Raw genomic sequence first — 18492 nt, forward strand, 5'->3', positions numbered from 1 at the left:
TTGTTCGAGAACACCAAGCGAGAATTGACTCCACTCGGTTAATTTTTCAGTCCATCTTCCTATTTAGTCTGTACTAAGCCTTTGACAGCGCCTCACTCACCAGGAGTCTCTTTACGAGAATTTATGACGTTTCACCTACGTCACTTCATGACAAGCTCTCAGTAACCAGTTACAATCTTATGGAACATACTACTCATACTTAGATATTTTAAAATCAGGTTCACTCAAAAATCGATTCGGATATTCGAAACGCGCGTTAATAATTTTCCTTCCCCTTAATATGCGTCATTACTACGTAATAGCTTGGCTTCAAGGCCGACTTCCAACGAAAAGGGTTCTATCAAACTGAAAACCGAGCATCGAGACTAACAATGGAGCGACCGTGCCGATTTTCGAATCCCCGCTGGGGCAAAAGCATGGAAAGCCATGCAATGTGGTGGTTCTAGCGAACTGAAGATGTACAATAGAAAGCTTTTCAAGTTCTTTTCCTCTCGAATTTTTGCTTTCCCCTGAAGGAAATTCTCTATTGTGTATCTTCAGTTCCCTAGAAATACATAGCACGGCTTTCAGTGAGCTAGAACCCTTCCAACTTTCAGCACAGCGGGGATTCGAAACTCGGCACGGTCGCTCCATTGCTAGTCTTCATGCTCGGTTTTCAGTTCGCTAGAACTCTTTTCGATGGAAGTCGGCCTTTAAATTTCAAACAAGTCTACGCAATAACATTGTGATTATCCAAAACTAAGAAAAATAATTTAAATACATGAAAGTGTCCCATCTCCTAGTATCTGTGAAAAATCCACTATCTTCAGTGTGCTTTGGATTCCAGGAATTTTAAAATGACAAGGCTTAAATTTACCAATGAAAAAAAATAGTAAAATACGTAAACAAATATAGTGAAGAGCGTAACGGAAACCAGTAATAATATATTGATTTCCATCACTCAAACCCCCCACCCCATCCCTCTGCCCTTCTGCCTTGTTCAAACATTACATGCCACTCTGCTGATCTTACTGTCACCATAAGCCAAGTATTTCGACTCCATAAGTGAGAAAAGACACAGTTTTTGGAAGCTTCGACCACCAATATTTAGTTGTTACTTGGATACTTTAAAGATATGTAGGGAGGGATCAATTGGAAAATGTCTTACAATTTTCGATCAGTTGGAAAATGTCCGACAATTTTCGAGCAATTGGAAAATGTCCTACAATTTTCGAGCAATTGGAAAATGTCCTACAATTTTCGAGCAATTGGAAAATGTCCTACAATTTTCGAGCAATTGGAAAATGCCCTATAATTTTATCGATTAATTGGAAAATGCCCTATAATTTTATCGATTAATTGAAAAATGCCCTATAATTTTATCGATTAATTGAAAAATGCCCTATAATTTTATCGATTAATTGAAAAATGCCCTATAATTTTATCGATTAATTGGAAAATGCCCTATAATTTTATCGATTAATTGGAAAATGCCCTATAATTTTAACAATTAACTGGAAAATGCCCTATAATTTTAACAATTAACTGGAAAATGCCCTATAATTTTATCGATTAATTGGAAAATGCCCTATAATTTTAACGATTAATTGGAAAATACCCTATAACTTAATCAATTAATTGGAAATTGCCATATAACTTAATCAATTAATTGGAAATTGCCATATAACTTAATCGATTAATTGGAAATTGCCATATAACTTGATCGATTAATTGGAAATTGCCCTATAACTTAATCAATTAATTGGAAATTGCCATATAACTTAATCGATTAATTGGAAATTGCCCTATAACTTAATCAATTAATTGGAAATTGCCATATAACTTAATCAATTAATTGGAAATTGCCATATAACTTAATCGATTAATTGGAAATTGCCATATAACTTGATCGATTAATTGGAAATTGCCCTATAACTTAATCAATTAATTGGAAATTGCCATATAACTTAATCGATTAATTGGAAATTGCCCTATAACTTAATCAATTAATTGGAAATTGCCATATAACTTAATCAATTAATTGGAAATTGCCATATAACTTAATCGATTAATTGGAAATTGCCATATAACTTCCTCAATATAATGCTACAATTTAACAGCAAAAGATTTTACGATTTGCTTGCAAAATATGTGAAAAATTTAGGATTCAACCGTAAAATATGTCAAAGTTTTACGATTTGCTTGCAAAATATGGAATAATTATACTAGTCAACCGATTTTTTCGATGTTTCCATTTAACCTAAAAATTTGCTATAATTTTTTAATCATATAATCCTCAACATAAACAAATGCGAATATTTCAAGTTCTAGACCTTTTCTCTCCGATTCACGCCGCGTAGTGTCAAGTGAAAGAAACCGACTCGAGTGCTAGGTTTTATAAACCTAGCGATTACAACGCCATCTGCATGAACTTTAACCAATAAACTATCACTTTCATTGATAGTACATAATAGGCTTATGATTCCACCCAATCGCCGTCAGGTTCGTATTTCAGAACTTGAGTCGGTTTGAAAAATGGCGCGGTGAGCAGCTTTTGAAGTCTATCATTGCTGTAAGGAAAATATTAGGCCTTGGCTTTACTTTACGTTTTATCTGTCTGTGAAATCTACACCCGTAGTTTCTTCAAGATGGGGGATAGTGCAGGGGTGGAGGGATTAGAAAATTATGCACTATTTTGAGCTCATGTCTCTTTGAAAGAAAAAAATCAGGCGCATGAGGGTCTATTGCCTTATTAAAAATTATATTTTTGGTTCATACTCGTTTATAAAAGATATATTTAGGAGATGGCGCAATTTCGTTAAGTAACAGGCTCTTTAACCCAAGCTTCTTAAACAAAGGTAAGGATATGACGGCTTTGAACCTATAATAGTTGAACAAGTTGGGAAACCAAAATAAACCTCTCCGAGTCGAGATGCAATTAAGAGGTTTTTCTTAAATAATTAAGTAAATATAATTGATTTTAATTATTTTAATCGTCATTAATTTACCTTAATTCTAGTTAAATCGTTTTAAGAAACTTTATTCCTAAAATAATTTTAAACATAGTTATTGTTGACGTTTGAATTCAAACGTATGCCTCTTTTACAATTTTTGGAAATTTAGGGTATATAAGGCGATTGATTCACAATAAATGAAAACCCGCAATACACCGTTCCATTAATGGGGGTAGGAAAACCGTAATAGTCAACAAAGACCAAATAAAAATATATAAATGGACTAGTCAAACTTCCGCTATTTTGTGGATTTTACATTTTGTTAGTCCGGCAGCCTTGTAAAGTGCACCGCGTTTCGGCTATCGGCAGTAGCAGACGGTTTTGTTTGGAAAAATTTAGCCAAGGGTTAATCGCTTAAGTGAAGTTTCAGCTTGCTGTTTCGCAACTTTAAAAGCCAAGACTAAACAGAGCTCGGCATTTTCTATCCATTATCCACAAATTGGTGGATAACCGATTATTTATAAACAACGTTGTGGATTTAACATGTAAGATCTGTGGATAATTTTCGAGTATGGATAAAGATAAAATAACATGGATAATGGATAGATAATGCCGTCGGCATTATGCCGAGCTCTAAGACTAAATGTGCTCAGTGCTTATAATCATGGGGATCGGTTTCCTATCAGAAACCGCACTAAAGGCCTGGCAGCCCGGTTGTATGAAAGCCCTACTTTCCCGAATAGAGTGGGGGAAAGCAATTTATGGAATAAATGGAACGGAGTATTGCGTAGCCATCAAGCCTGTTAAGAACGTTCTATACCAGCAACATTATAGCTTAAATAGACGGGAAACGCTTTGCAGGTTTCTAGTCCCGTGGAAGGGTTCATTGATAGACATAGTAATGATGCCCGTAAGAAGGCTTGCAGATTAGTAAGTTATTAAAGATCAAAGGTCACGTACAGTTAAGGTAAGGAGAGGGGGATTTAATATTAAAAATCGTTTGACACGAAGTTGACAATTGATAAAGTTGTTTGCATTACGTGAGGTTATCTCATAGGTTGGGTTAGGTTAGGTAAAAATATCTCTGAATAGTTAATAATATATATTTTCGCGCTTCAGTATATGCTATAATTAATAAAAACTGTCGGTCAAATTTTCAGTTTTAAAGACATGTTTTAATGTTTATAAAACATCAATTATTTTAAAATAAATTGGTTATCTTCGTCTTTTTCACCAAAATTATATTTTCCCAAATTATTTTTCGAAATTATTTGCACTTGCTTGACTTTAGGTCTCAGTTGCAGTTCTTGGAAGAACTTTGCTTAGGGATCTTTAAAGTGTTTAATTTCGACTAACATTATTTTGTCATAGTTCTAAACACTTAAAAAAAAGTAAAACCGAGCTTGATAAGTTAGATTTTTATTTGAATATTGAAAAATTTTGGAAATCTTCCAATGGGAAAGTCTTTTATAATTAACAATTAGCTCCCAAGAAATTAATTAAAAACTTAATTAAAACAAGTTTTATCGAACAGTTGCTAATTAATTTTTGGCTATATTACGAATTTTACAATTTTAATTTTTTAAAAAATTATGCATTTTGACGACAATTTTTCAAAAAATTATGCATTTTAACGACAACTTTTCAAAAAATTATGCATTTTAACGAGAATTTTTTAAAAAATTATGCATTTTAACGACAATTTTTAAAAAAATTATGCATTTTAACGACAATTTTTCAAAAAATTATGCATTTTAACGACAATTTTTCAAAAAATTACGCATTTTAACGACAATTTTTCAAAAAATTACGCATTTTAACGACAATTTTTCAAAAAATTACGCATTTTAACGACAATTTTTCAAAAAATTATGCATTTTAACGACAATTTTTCAAAAAATTATGCATTTTAACGACAATTTTTCAAAAAATTATGCATTTTAACGACAATTTTTCAAAAAATTATGCATTTTAACGACAATTTTTCAAAAAATTATGCATTTTAACGACAATTTTTCAAAAAATTATGCATTTTAACGACAATTTTTCAAAAAATTATGCATTTTAACGACAATTTTTCAAAAAATTATGCATTTTAACGACAATTTTTCAAAAATAAAGCACTTAAAAAGACCTATACTTGCAAAAATATACCATTTTATAGGGTATCCTGTAAAAACATAGGAATTTATAGGAAATATTCGACTTTTGGAGGCGCTGTAAAGCAACTAAATTCCATAAACAACCCCTATTCTGAAAGATATTGAAAATTAAATAAAAGCTAACTTCATTCAAATCCACACAAATTCAATGGAGTGTAGCTGAGCTGAAATTCATATTCTTCTTACCTGACCTTTATATTTAGGATAAGGTAGGAGGGATCGAGGACATGATAAAAAACAAAGAGGGCTTCAAAGAAGTGACAGTATTTACGCAGTAAATGCGAGATGATCATTGAAATTTCACGGTAATTATTATGGTTACCACATATCAAAGAATGACGCGCCAAAAAATTGTCATTCGATTTAACGCTATGCATGAAGAATATGGGAGACCGGAAGTGCTAGGGGTTGTTCAAAAACAAATCTAGGTCAAAGTTTCACACCTGCATATTATTTTCTGTTTTACTCCATAAGCCAAAACTCAATTGCTAGAGATTGATATCGTTACATGTCTGTAATATCTATTTCGGATACTTCTAAGTGGTATATACTGGTTAATGATGTTTAAAATTAAATTTAACAATTAAAGGTGGCAATTTCAATTAAATCTGGTTAATCAAACGAATGATGTTCATAAAAATTGAGATTCCTGATTTTTAAACTTTTTTTTCTTTTTTAATTTCAAGTCACGATTGTTTTGCTTTCACTAAGGTTACATTCCCAGAGTTTTTGACAAAAAACCCTGGGTTTTTTTCAGGGTTCAATATTTTCAAATTTCCCTAGTTTTTCCCTTACAGATTTTTAAAGCCAATTTTCAAGCTTTTTTTTTTTCCAAATTCTTTTCTCTGACCTATCGGGTCAATTTTAAACATCTCGAAAGTTTGTGGACTTTTTCTCGAATTTCGAAATTTTGGGCTAAAATTGCCTGACCTTTCGAGGCAAATTTTCAATAATAAATTATTTTCAATTTTCACAGACCTTTTAGGGCCTTAGAGCCAATTTTCAAATTCAAAGACTTTTGGGTCAGTTTTGAATTTTATATCACTTTTCGGCCAATTTTCAATGCAACTCTTAAATTCCTTGACTAAAGACGTTGTAGGCAAATTTTCTAATGCAATGACGTTTCGCATATCTTTCGGCCAATTTTAAAATTCACTGACTTTCCTCAAATTTAATTCCATGTTTTTGTACCCATATGTTAGGGTTTAATTTTTCAAGTGCTGGACTTTCCACACATCTAACGGTCCAATTTTCAGATTCCTTGGCTTTCTCCATGTCTATAATGATCCGATTTTCAAATTCCGTGACTTTCTCCATATCTATAATGGTCCAATTTTCAAATTCCTTGACTTTCTCCATATCTATAATGGTCCAATTTTCAAATTCCTTGACTTTCTCCATATCTATAATGGTCCAATTTTCAAATTCCTTGACTTTTTCCCGGACCTTACGGTCAAATTTTAAAATTGCTTGACTTTTTCCCGGACCTTACGGTCAAATTTTAAAATTGCTTGACTTTTTCCCGGACCTTACGGTCAAATTTTAAAATTGCTTGACTTCTTCCCGGACCTTACGGTCAAATTTTAAAATTGCTTGACTTCTTCCCGGACCTTACGGTCAAATTTTAAAATTGCTTGACTTTTTCCCGGACCTTACGGTCAAATTTTAAAATTGCTTGACTTCTTCCCGGACCTTACGGTCAAATTTTAAAATTGCTTGACTTTTTCCCGGACCTTACGGTCAAATTTTAAAATTCCTTGACTTCTTCCCGGACCTTACGGTCAAATTTTAAAATTGCTTGACTTTTTCCCGGACCTTACGGTCAAATTTTAAAATTCCTTGACTTTTTCCCGAACCTTATGGTCAAATTCTAAAATCCCTTGACTTTTTCCCGAACCTTATGGTCAAATTCTAAAATCCCTTGACTTTCTCCAGACCTTATGGTCAAATTTTAAAATTACTTGACTTTCCCCAGACCTTACAGTAAATTTTTAAAATTCATTGACTTTCTCCAGACCTTATGGCCCAATTTTAAAATTCCTTGACTTTCTCCAGACCTTATGGCCCAATTTTAAAATTCCTTGACTTTCTCCAGACCTTATGGCCCAATTTTAAAAAATTCCTTGACTTTCTCCAGACCTTATGGCCCAATTTTAAAATTCCTTGACTTTCTCCAGACCTTATGGCCCAATTTTAAAAAATTCCTTGACTTTCTCCAGACCTTATGGCCCAATTTTAAAATTCCTTGACTTTCTCCAGACCTTATGGCCCAATTTTAAAATTCCTTGACTTTCTCCAGACCTTATGGTCCAATTTTAAAATTCCTTGACTTTCTCCAGACCTCATGGTCCAATTTTAAAATTCCTTGACTTTTTTCCCGGACCTTAAGGTCAAGTTTTAAAATTCCTTGACTTTCTCCAGACCTTATAGTCAAATTTTAAAATTCCTTGATTTTCTCCAGACCTTATAGTCCAATTTCAAAATTCCTTGACTTTCGCCAGATATATTGGTCAATTTCTGAAAATCTTCAACTTTCGCCAGATAAACTGGTCCAATTTTAGAAATTTCACGGACATTCAGCCCTCGTTTACAAATTTCCTGACGTGTTAAATCAAACCTGTTTTGAACTAAAGAACCTAGGACTTATATATAAAAATATACAAAAACTACAAAGTATTGGATTTAACCAAATCCTTCATTTTAAAAAAGGGGATTTCCGTAAAAAGCCCTTTAAAGTGCGACCTTTAACCTTCACGAAAGTAACAACAATAATAACCCTGACTGTAGACTACGAATGAAGTTTTTCTCTTAGCTACATCATTCAATTGCTCTGGTGTTATGCCTAGTCAACCGTTAATAAACCGCCAAAAAAACGTGTGAGTTGCGTAAATACGTAATATTACGAGGAAACATTATCACTGCCTTACATCACGGTATTGTAGTAGTAAATAAAAGGAAATGAAGCACCAAGGGTTAGGCCTACTTTAAGTTGTAATCTTCAACAACAATCTCAATTCCCCTCCCCCCAAAACATTTCGAGTGATTTGACAAAGATAAAAAAACCTAGGTCGCTTTTGATAGTAGTACGGAAAGGCGATGCGAGGCAAGGCAACTAGGGTATGGGGAAGTTGATGGGTAGGGGGCAAGATCCAAGGTCGAAACTAGACGGAGACTCGCCTCGCACCGCCAAAAGAGCCCCTGCTACGCGGCGGCCCTACGCTTCGCTCCCTAAGTTAAAAGCCGCAAACCTCAAAAAACCGAAAACACGTTTAACGTTCGTCGAATAGTAATTCTCCCGATCTTTAGCCCATTAAAAGCTTAATAAAAACGACCCTAAAATCGAGATTATTTAGACAATAACTCGAGCGCCCCGATTATACGAAAAACGGTAATTGTATTGACAAAGATGTACTCACGTCATCCCATTTGACAAATTTGTTGCCGTCTTGAAGACTCTTGACGACCGTCAAAGGTTTCAGTTGAACAACGTGTACTCCTGATTTAGCACCAGCCATATTCCATCGAAACGCGGCTTACCGCCGTAAAATTCTTACAGGGGCGAAGAAGACGGGGTGCTGACTGCTGAAAGATGGTATCAAAGTAACCTAAACAGTATCTCGTAGACTAACGAAGAGGCTTCAGTCACGATATATTTTTCCGGAAGTCACCTTAATTTTCGCGTTTTAACAAACGATTAGGCTTAATACTTTGGTATTTCTTCTATCTCTGCCGGTGTCTGGACGATAAACAACTAGCGCAGCCGCCGCTAAACTTCTCCATCATCGTAAGGGGATACGCGGGAACGGTGATCCGAATAAACTTTTTTGGTTCTAGCGACTGGGGGAAAACTTCGGTAGATAACCGGGTCCGAGGGCTTGGTGCCTGGCCTAGGTTGGAAGCTGCTTTTGCGCCGCGGCAACTATGCAGCCGAAGCCCGCTCGTTCGATTACCAACAATACGCTGGCTGGCGAACCCTCGATTCCTCGATGTGAAGGAATAGGGCGAGTTGGGTAACTTGGGTTAGGAATGCAGCGCTACCAGACGGGCTGCCACGCGCGCGCGCCAAATTACGGTACGGAGTCGGACGGTGAATCTCTCAAGACCGAATCATTCAGGAAGTGGGAGGGGGGCAATCAAAATCTTTTCCTCTCTCGATGCTGCCATTGCCGTTGCTCCAAGCTCTTAGACTCTTTAGTTCCCCCTCCTTCCGTCCCTCCGTTACTCAGGTACAACGGTGGGAGCTAAAATGAGTGATAGAGAATGCGTGTAAAGACTGGGTTTTTTAAATGGGACGAAATTATTAAATGCAAGGTGAATTTGTTGCGCAATCACCGACCCCTAGGCGGTGTGCCGCGGGGGTATGACCACAGACAGACCCCCGTCGTTTTACCTCAGGTGAGGTTAGGTTAGGTTGGGTTTAGTCAGGTTAAGATGGTTGTTAGGCCATGTTTCAACTTTCGTTCAATGGGGGTCGTTTTGCGTTCATCCATCAGGTCTTATTTTTAAGATAATTACATGCAAGTACTTCTGGATGAGTCACCGCCAAAATTGAAGGGTTAGCGCCTCCAATCTAATCTTTGGTTTTTTGGGGTTTTAAAAAAATTAAATTCGTAAAAGGTTCTTTAAAAACAACATATCACCAGGAGCAGATGAATTATATCACTACTAACAGTAATTAATTTCTTAACGAAACTTTAGACGGGTGGAGGGGGATCTTGGAAATAGCCAATGGGAGCACTGTAATTTGACTAATTTCGGTTGTCTATGAGTGGGACTGCAACGGTTTTGTACAAACAGTACAATGCAACAAAAAAATGCGTTCATCAACTCCTGACGTAGTGATGGTCTGCTTTTAAAAATGGAACAAGAGAAACGTTTTCTTTTCAGAGGGTTACTGAACGCATTCCAAGCTTCGAGAAATCTTATTGTAAAACAAGGAAAATTGCGATTATGTAATATAAAGTGCTACTAGTCCTAATATAACTCTAAACAAGTTAATTGGGAAAACCAAAATATTACATCTCCGAGTCAAGTAGAATATTATCCCCCCAACCGTCTCTGCGGGACAAACTTCATTGGCTATTTACTCTAAATTGTGTTAAATACTAGTTCTATATTAACTCTGAAATGTATATAGTCATAAGTGAATAATTATCACTTAAGGTATAGTGTCTCTACTTCATACGCAATCTTCATTATTCGTACTATATAAACTTTGACTAGAGAAGTTTCGGTTACCGATGTTTTTCAGCTTTTTCTAAAATATTTTAATAAAAATAATTGATATTAAATATTATCATCGACTTAATTCTGTTTAAATCATTTTAAGAAACTTTATTCTTAATATAATTTGAAACTTAGCTATTATGTACGTTTGACGAGATTTTTTGGAAATTGCCAAATAGGCCCAACCAACAAATAAACAAGTTGGCTTGGTCTCGTCTCCATCTAAGGGATAGGATCACGTGACTAACAAAGTTGACTGTAGTACCATCTGTCGTTGAGTGACGAAAATAAATCTAATTTTTCTGATTGGATTACAGTGTGACTCTTGGGGTAAAACAGGTTCTGCGCAAGGCAAAATCAAGCCAATCAGGTTATCCCTTTCTCGTTTCAAAACCTGAGAACGAGATCTGTGCCGTTATAAAAATTTAAAAGATTTGTCCCAACCAACAAATCTTTTGAATTTTTATAACGGTGTCAAGGAGGATAGCAGTGAGGGCCGTCTTAAAAAAGTGAATGATAAGCCTAGCCTTGCTTACACTAGTGACCCCTGGATCATCTTCGGAAAACAGTAAAACTAGTATTTTACCGTCTGCATGATTTTCGCTTTAAAGGGGCTAACCGGCGCTGTTGGGGTGAAGTCCGCCCTTAGTTCAGGGGGAAACACCCAGCTCTTTGGCCATAAGGAATGGCGCCACCGTCGCGGTGGGCGGGTAAGCAATATGCTAACCAACAGTTTGACCCCCCCCCCTTCACCCCAACAGCTCCGGCCAGCCCCTTTAAGGCAAATAGGCAATGACCATGATTCCCACCCCCCAACTAGTAGTATTACGTAAATGAACCAGGTGGCAGAACTATCGTACTTCTGCTATCCTAGTATCCTCCTTGTTGGTGTTTATAAAGCGGCAGATTCCCAATAAGTGGCAAGACAAAGCGCATTGGGTTCGCCTGTAGATCTTCTTGGCCAATAGAGCTATCTCAGAAGTCTTAGTGTGACGTCACCCATACTATTTCCCCATAGAACCAAAGCAGTACCAAACATGGCTGCCAGCTGCCAAAGCTAAGCCGTGACGTTTTACCTAGGCACTGACGTCACCCATGCTATTTTCCCATAGAACCAAAGCGATGCCAAACATGGCTGCCAACTCCCAAAGATAAGCCCGTCACAACTGAGATAGCTCTATTACCAATGTGTCCGATTATTCCTCCCCCATTTGTGGCGTCCCACCCAACCCGAGCCGTTCCTCTCAGATTTCGCGTCCTCCTCCCAACATCCAAAGCTATGTGGGATCAAAGAGGGTATAAAGAGGGGGAGATGAAGCTAGCAGCTTTGTCAAGGCATTTTTTGAGTGTTCTTGCTTTCCTTTTTTATTTATTTGTAATATTTTCCTCATAATATCCGGTTCATCGTATTTCAACCAATAAGAGAGCAGAGAAAGATGCGCGCGCACATCGGAAGCTTGAGAGGAAAACCTTCAAAGCGAGAACACTCCAGCCAAGCCTTCTACTCCCCTTCTTTGGGTCAGGCGCTGTCAAAGGCTTAGTACAGACTAAATAGGAAGATGGACTGCTAAACAAGTGTAGTCAATTCTCGAACTAGCTCTCTGTAAGTCTCTAGCATTACGAAGTATAGTAAGTGTCCAGGGGTCGAGAGAGGGGGGGGGCAATTCGGCCAGTTTTCCCGGGGCCTGTACCTACCTTCTAGGGGGCCCGGGTCACCTGTAGGGCTGTCTAAAAGGGACTGTAAAGAATGCAACCTGCGTGTGGGTAAAAATTATTTTAAATACGTTAGTCACCTGACCGAGAAGAGGCGTGGTTCAAAGAAGCCTAGTTCGTTTTATTTCGAAAACAAGCATTACAGGGAATTGGCGCTGCAATTTCGCGAAAAACCTCCAGTCCCACACTATGTGGAGTCTTTGTATCTTGTCACGTGGTGCCTGTGACGTATTTAAAATAAGTTTTACCCGCCCGCCAATAGCCTCTTCGCAGCCCCTTTAATGGGGGCCCGCAAACTGTCTGTGTTATACTTATGGAACATATCTTATAAACTTATGCTGTGGTACAATAACACTTACCAAAAAGATTGCTGACTTACAATTTCCTTTCAAAACAGTAGCTAGTTATTACACAAAAACTTCAAGTTTAATATTTCTTATGACATTATTATGAAATATAATAATTGTACAACTGGTTTTTATAATTATTTTATTATAGAAAAGAAAAAAAGGCCAATTAAACAAACATGGAAATGAAATTGATCACATTTCTTCATCAGATTCTTCTTCTTCTAAAGCGGCCTTAGCATATTTTTCAGCATCGGCAAACACCGATTCGGGAACCACTTGGTGAACGCCACCGGTTACTATAAAGAGTCGTTAGTAAATGAAATTTAAGCCAAATAACAAGAGTTTCAATTAATCCGAATAGTATTACCTTCACCAACCCAACTAAGTTCCAGTTCGAAGTTTTTGTCTTTAACTTCATCGTGTACTACGTAAATTCTAAAAGAAAATTTCATCTTTTCATTAAGAACGTCAATAATCTTGGTCTATCATTAAAAAGCAACTTTTCCTTGGAAATGGCCAAGGGTTCAAGCAAGATCTCAAGAATATTGTCTGTTTTTTGTTACTTAGCCCAGCGTTGCCAGACGTACGATAATTATAGTACAATGCGATAATTTTAAGAGTTTTTTCGAAGCGTACGATAATTTTGAGGCTGTACTATATAGTACGCTAAATTCGATAATTCGGCTTAGGCGTACGATAATTGTACGATAATTTCGAATTCAGCGGGAAATTGAACTAATCTGGGCAGAAAAGTCTCGTTAGGGGTAGAAAAAGGCGAAATGGGAGGCAGCGAATCATGTTCATCCCATAGTAATAATACACTTTAGACCAAAGGCAGGATGTCAGAAATGGTTGGAGACTTTATTACCCTATCTCCTTATGACCCTTGTACTGATTTTAGTATAAATTCAAGGTGAATCAGAACACTCGCATAGGTTTTACCGCTATTTTGGAGGCGCTCAGAGCGTACGATAATTTTGGTTGAAAATCGATAATTTTTTTGGCTTTGGTAAGATAATTTGGTAATTTTCATCTGGCAACGCACTGTCTTAGCCCTTAAATCATTCTAAAATAGGTATTTGAAGGAAAAGATCATGGTTCTACATATTATCAGAAGTAAATGAACCGAAGTTACCGGAGAGGGCAAAATTTGTATAATGCGGTTTCCATAACGTGGGGGTAGTAAAAATCAAGGTAGCTGTACCTCTACCTGAATCGTCTCGAAATTTAACGCTGGCACCAAAGACCATAGTTACAGCTTAGTTACAAATCCGCGCAATATCGTTAATATGAATAAATAGTCGTTGTTTCAGAAATAGGCGTCTGCTTCTATCTTAGGAGCCTAGGCCCTAGGCTTACGTTCGATAATGGATGAAAACATTAGGGATGATCTTTTGAAATACCTTTCAAATATTAATCGACCATTTGTGACTTCAATTAAGTCGGGAAAGATTTATTGAAATTCTAAAGTCAGACATTGGACCAAAGTATGTTAAAAGTCTTCTTATCCTACTCGAAAAGTTTTTCAAAGAGTGTAAACCTCTCCCCAAAAGAATCTTCCGAGGGAAATATATCCTCTTCCGAAGAAGTCGCCATTTTTAAAAACTCTAACTAATTCCCGGAAAATCCGGTTACTCGAACATTGGCCGCTTGGTGGCGTTTTCAAAATTGTTGTGACTCGAAAGAGTAGAGGAGCCAGACTATCGTCGGGGTTGAATTATGGGGGTTTGTGAGGAACTTGTGCTTAATGAATAAACAATAGGACTCCGGTAACTTCGGTTCATTTACTTCTGATATTATACATTAAAAGAATGGCCTTTATCTAAATATAAAAGGGAAAACATAAAAATGATCTCTTATTACAAAATAATTAGCATTTAATAAGTCTTAAAAGCGCTGACTACTGCCTTGCCTTGTTTTGAGACCTCTGCAAGCCACAGTCTCTTACCCCTACAGGATTGGTTGAACTAATCCAGTGTGAGTTCTGGCTAGTAGATGCTTATAAACATGGCAACACAGTAGTCAAGCGTTTTTAAGACTAATTAAATGCTAATTATTTTGTTATAAAGGGTACATTTATTATTTTTTTTTTTTATATTTTCCCTTCTATTTTTGGAAAAAAAGCCATTCTTTCAAGGCATAATGTTATGTTGCCTGAACTTTTCCATTAAAGGGAGGGTGAAGTAGAAAATCAAGTGATTTTTTATCGATTCTTCTACTAATTATAAGACCAGCCTGCATAGTGAAACATCCAGGAAATACTTCCGAATGATTTTAAAATTCAAATTAGGTTCAGATTTTAAGGATAATTTGAAACTAGCACCTCCGACCAATCACGTAACGCCCTGCCTTTTTGTTAACAAAATTCTCGTGGCACGTTCCATGTCTCGCGCCATGATTATCACGTAGTGCGCGAATTTTATCAAATCTCGTGATAAATTTCTTTAGGCATGGCGCGTGCCACGAGAATTTTGTTAACAAAAAGGCAGGGCGTTACGTGATTGGTCGGAGGTGCTAGTTTCAAATTATCCTCAAAATCTGAACCTAATTTGAATTTTAAAATCATTCGGAAGTAATTCCTGGATGTTTCACTATGCAGACTGGTCTTATAATTAGTAGAAGAATCGATAAAAAATCACTTGATTTTCTACTTCACCCTCCCTTTAATACTTGGTTTGGAAAACATTTTTCACTCCAAAATCATAATTTCCAGCTTTCCCTTATCCCTATTGGTCTAGTAATTTTCCCTTACCAATTTTCCCATAATTATACGTTGAAAGCAAGAATGTTTTGATTAAAAATGTTCAGTATGATAAATTAATGAATAAATTTGTTTATGCAAGTGTCATGGATGAAGGATGCGCGTGAGCTTTAAATTTGTTTTCACGCTATAGGATAGGCAACTCCCTATCTCGGACGACACCTTATTATTATTATTATTCTTCTATTTCTATTCCAATTTCGGTTGTCAGACCAAGCAATACTAACTTTCAGGATTTAAATCTACAGATTTTAAACACTGAAGATCAGTATTGCTTTCGTCTCTTGACAGCACGCGCAAAGCTAGGTTACAAAGAGACTTAGCTTTGCGCGTGCTGACAACCGATGCTGTAACCGAGTATATACAGAATAAGCTGTCGTTCGAGATAGGGAGTTGCCTATCCTGTAGCGTGAAAACAAATTTCCTCACGCGCATTCTTCATCCATGGTTATGGTTTAACCCGTCTTTCCCTAAAAATAATCATTGACAATTCTCGATTCTTGAATAAGGCGTTTTGCTGCAGTAAAATTAAAAAAATTAATTAATTTAATTTTACATCTTGGCGGCCTCCTTAATTAATTCTTTGCAAGTCATGTCCTTGGACTTGAGCTTCTCAAGCTCCGTTTTTGCAGCTTGCTTGGCTTTGCCGATAGCGCAACTATGATAACCCTAAAGATGGAAATATTTTTTATACAATTTTCCCAATCAAATCCGTAAACATCGATCTTTAATTTATAATAATTACCCAAGCAATTCCAGATGGATCTAAACAAAATAGTTGAGGTGTGTCGTGTTCGTAAGAGCCGACTAAAAGAGCGCAACCGTAAGGTCTTAAAGAACTGTACAATGTGTAAGCGTGCATGTACATCGCCACTCGGTCTTTCAAGAACTAAAAAATATTCTCAAATGTAATTTCATTTTTTTGGTTTTGTTTAAATTAAAGGGAAAATGAAATGGCCTAAACAATAGATTTCAGTTTAAACACTTTTGGGCCCATCACTAAAAAATAATAGTAAAATTTTACCAAATGCTTTCCTTTAATTTTGAATAAATTTAGAGTTTCAAAATTTGACATTTAAAGTCTAACACTAATTCAGGGTTCATGGCTCGGTGCTTTTGCAGGGTTCAAACAACTTTTGGAAAACAAATTTCCCTGATATTTCCAGGTTTTTCCCCAAATACTTCCCTGAATTTTCCCGGTTTTCCCCGTATATGGAGTATCCTATGGAGCAAATGTTCACGAAGGAGGGGGGGGGAGCAAATAGGACTATTACATACTCAAAGGACATCCCTGTATCTTTAATATAAGCAGAGTTATGAGCCTCCAAAGTATAGTGTAATGTTAATCCTATGGAGGGAATGTTCACGAACATTTTGCTTAATTACTCGGCCCCTGTTTGACGAAATCCCAAGTTTTTAGTATGGTTGGATGGGGGGCAAATAGGACTATAACATACTCAAAGGACATCCCCTCATTTCTAGTACAACCAGAGTTATGAGCCTCCAAAGTATAGTGTAATGTTAATCCTATGTTTATGAACATTTTGCTTAATTACTCGGCCCCTGTTTGACGCAAATTTCCCAGAATTTTACTAAAAATTCTAAATTTCCTTGAGGTTTTTGTCAACTATTTATTTCCCTGATTTTTCCACGTTTGTATGTTATGAACCCTGTTTTGGAAACCCAATTTTAAGTTTTCCAGGCTTTTCCCCCATATATGGAGTAATAACAAAGGGAGTGGTTTTTTTATAGTTTAAGCAACCCCATCAGAGCAAACTTACTAAAACCTCACATTTTTCCCTAAATTTTACTAAAAATTCGAAATTTCCCAGATTTCCCTGATATTTCATCAACTTTTGTATGAACACTGTAATTTTTGATAAAGCGTGTATTTTAACTTCAATTAGTGCAATCCAATTACAGCAAGAGCATCATTCAGAAATAAAAAGAGTGATAGTTCATATGGTGTCATGTTTGCTAATAAATTATAGGTTTTAGACATTAAAATATAAAACAATTTGTGTCAGCTTTGAGACTTTTGAGTACATAAATAAAATTAACAAAAAGAATTTGGTAAGTTCTATAAATGTTTCCATTAATAATTATTCAACTTATTAAACTACATTAAAATATGTTTTTCAGGCCTTTTCACTCTCCCTTTAATGTAATTTCTTACTTTCAGCGGAATGGGTGCACCATAATCTGATCTGTAATTTGACGCCTCAGTTCGAGCAGTTTCAACAACTTGTCTGGCATCAGCGATGAGACCAGCTACAGCCTGACATGCAGTTTTGTTTTTAAATTAAATTTAAAATATCTTCAACAGGAGAAGACACGCAAAAACAAACTTACAGCTCCAACGTGTCTGTCAATGGTGAATAATCGTTTGTTAACTCCAGATTCGTACAATTTTGAGGTGACGATTTTTTCTACAGCAAAAACTACACCATCCTTTGCTCTTATAGCAACAGCGGTGCTAAATGAAATAATGTTGGCTGAACATTAACTATAGACTAATGGCACCCCATTTTATTTCCCCATAGAGCTTAATACAGTCGAAGGCAGAGGGCTGCCATTACCCTATAAATATGTTTTAAAAGGGAATCTTCAGACTAACCCGCTGTTTTCTACAGCTTTCTGCGCGTATTCAACTTGAAATACCCTTCCATCGGGAGAAAATTGGGAAGCCGACAAGTCATACTAGCGAGAAATTACAAAAAAGTTAACATTGTCAGACTCAGTCCATCAAATCAATAGAGTAGTGGCACTACATGTTAATTTCTCATAGAACATAACGTAGCCAAAGGCAGGGAGGTGCCATTACTCTATAGGTTTCAATGGCCAAGGCTTATTATGACATCGCAAGAATGGGAGATAATTAAGTTTTAAATTATTGACATACCCCTGTTCCAATTGAACTCATGTTTCACTAAATTTCTATTTTCTTTTTCTTCCTTCAAAATAAATTATTATTTCTCTAATTTGTTTATTTTAAACCTTCAAATTAACTTCCGAAAACTCAAACTACGCAACTCTATTTTGCTGTTTCACGCTCCCCGGCCGTTCTCTCTGATGCAGACAGGGATGCCAGATTGTTAACCTTCAACCGGCCTAAATAACGACGTGTCTATATTGGACTTTTTCTGCCAAATTAGCCCAAGACTATTTTGGCCGGTTTTACCGGTTAAAATAGCTTCCATTACCTGGATCACTATTTTAGCTAGAAAAACTGGCCAAAATAGTCTACCAGTAGAGGGGTGCTATTTTGGCCGGTTATTCCGGCGTGGGTCAAATCCGGCTAATATAGCGCCCCCAGGGCTATTTAGGCCGGTTTTTCACTGTATGGT

General features: G+C 36.4%; 2 protein-coding genes across 5 annotated transcripts in view; both read right to left on the minus strand.

Annotated features, from left to right (window-relative positions):
- The window catches only part of Plc21C (Phospholipase C at 21C), a 244036-nt gene extending 234682 nt beyond the window's left edge, over positions 1 to 9354 (minus strand). Inside the window, exon 1 of one of the 4 annotated variants that reach the window (XM_089848994.1) lies at positions 8512 to 9354. In XM_089848994.1, the coding sequence (XP_089705120.1) occupies positions 8512 to 8610 (99 nt within the window). In that variant the 5' untranslated portion in view covers positions 8611 to 9354. The remainder of the gene's footprint in view (positions 1 to 8511) is intronic. The other 3 variants (XM_089848920.1, XM_089848763.1, XM_089848839.1) reach the window with 3 other exon arrangements.
- A 3152-nt stretch (positions 9355 to 12506) lies between these two features.
- On the minus strand, positions 12507 to 18234 carry Prosalpha7 (proteasome alpha7 subunit). The gene is made up of 8 exons (XM_089849022.1): positions 18048 to 18234; positions 17763 to 17845; positions 17498 to 17621; positions 17322 to 17423; positions 15891 to 16034; positions 15702 to 15814; positions 12752 to 12819; positions 12507 to 12680 (listed from the first exon to the last, which is right to left on the minus strand). The coding sequence occupies exons 1-8, from the start codon at positions 18066 to 18068 to the stop codon at positions 12577 to 12579; spliced, it is 759 nt and encodes a 252-aa protein (XP_089705148.1). The 5' UTR covers positions 18069 to 18234; the 3' UTR covers positions 12507 to 12576.
- Positions 18235 to 18492: the final 258 nt, after the last annotated feature.

Source organism: Phalangium opilio, unplaced genomic scaffold, assembly GCF_054372755.1.
Source record: "Phalangium opilio isolate 3A_F unplaced genomic scaffold, DU_Popi_V2 ptg000002l_1, whole genome shotgun sequence".
NCBI classification, from domain to species: Eukaryota; Metazoa; Arthropoda; class Arachnida; order Opiliones; family Phalangiidae; genus Phalangium; species Phalangium opilio.

Bases quoted from the DNA above. Each gene is read 5' to 3' on its own strand.
- Prosalpha7 (XM_089849022.1), bottom strand. From the start codon at position 18,068: ATGAGTTCAATTGGAACAGGG. The intron at 17,622-17,762 runs GTTAGTCTGAAG...TATTTCATTTAG, and splicing joins AAAGCTGTAGAAAACAGCGG to CACCGCTGTTGCTATAAGAG. The intron at 12,681-12,751 runs GTAATACTATTC...GACTCTTTATAG, and splicing joins ACTTAGTTGGGTTGGTGAAG to TAACCGGTGGCGTTCACCAA.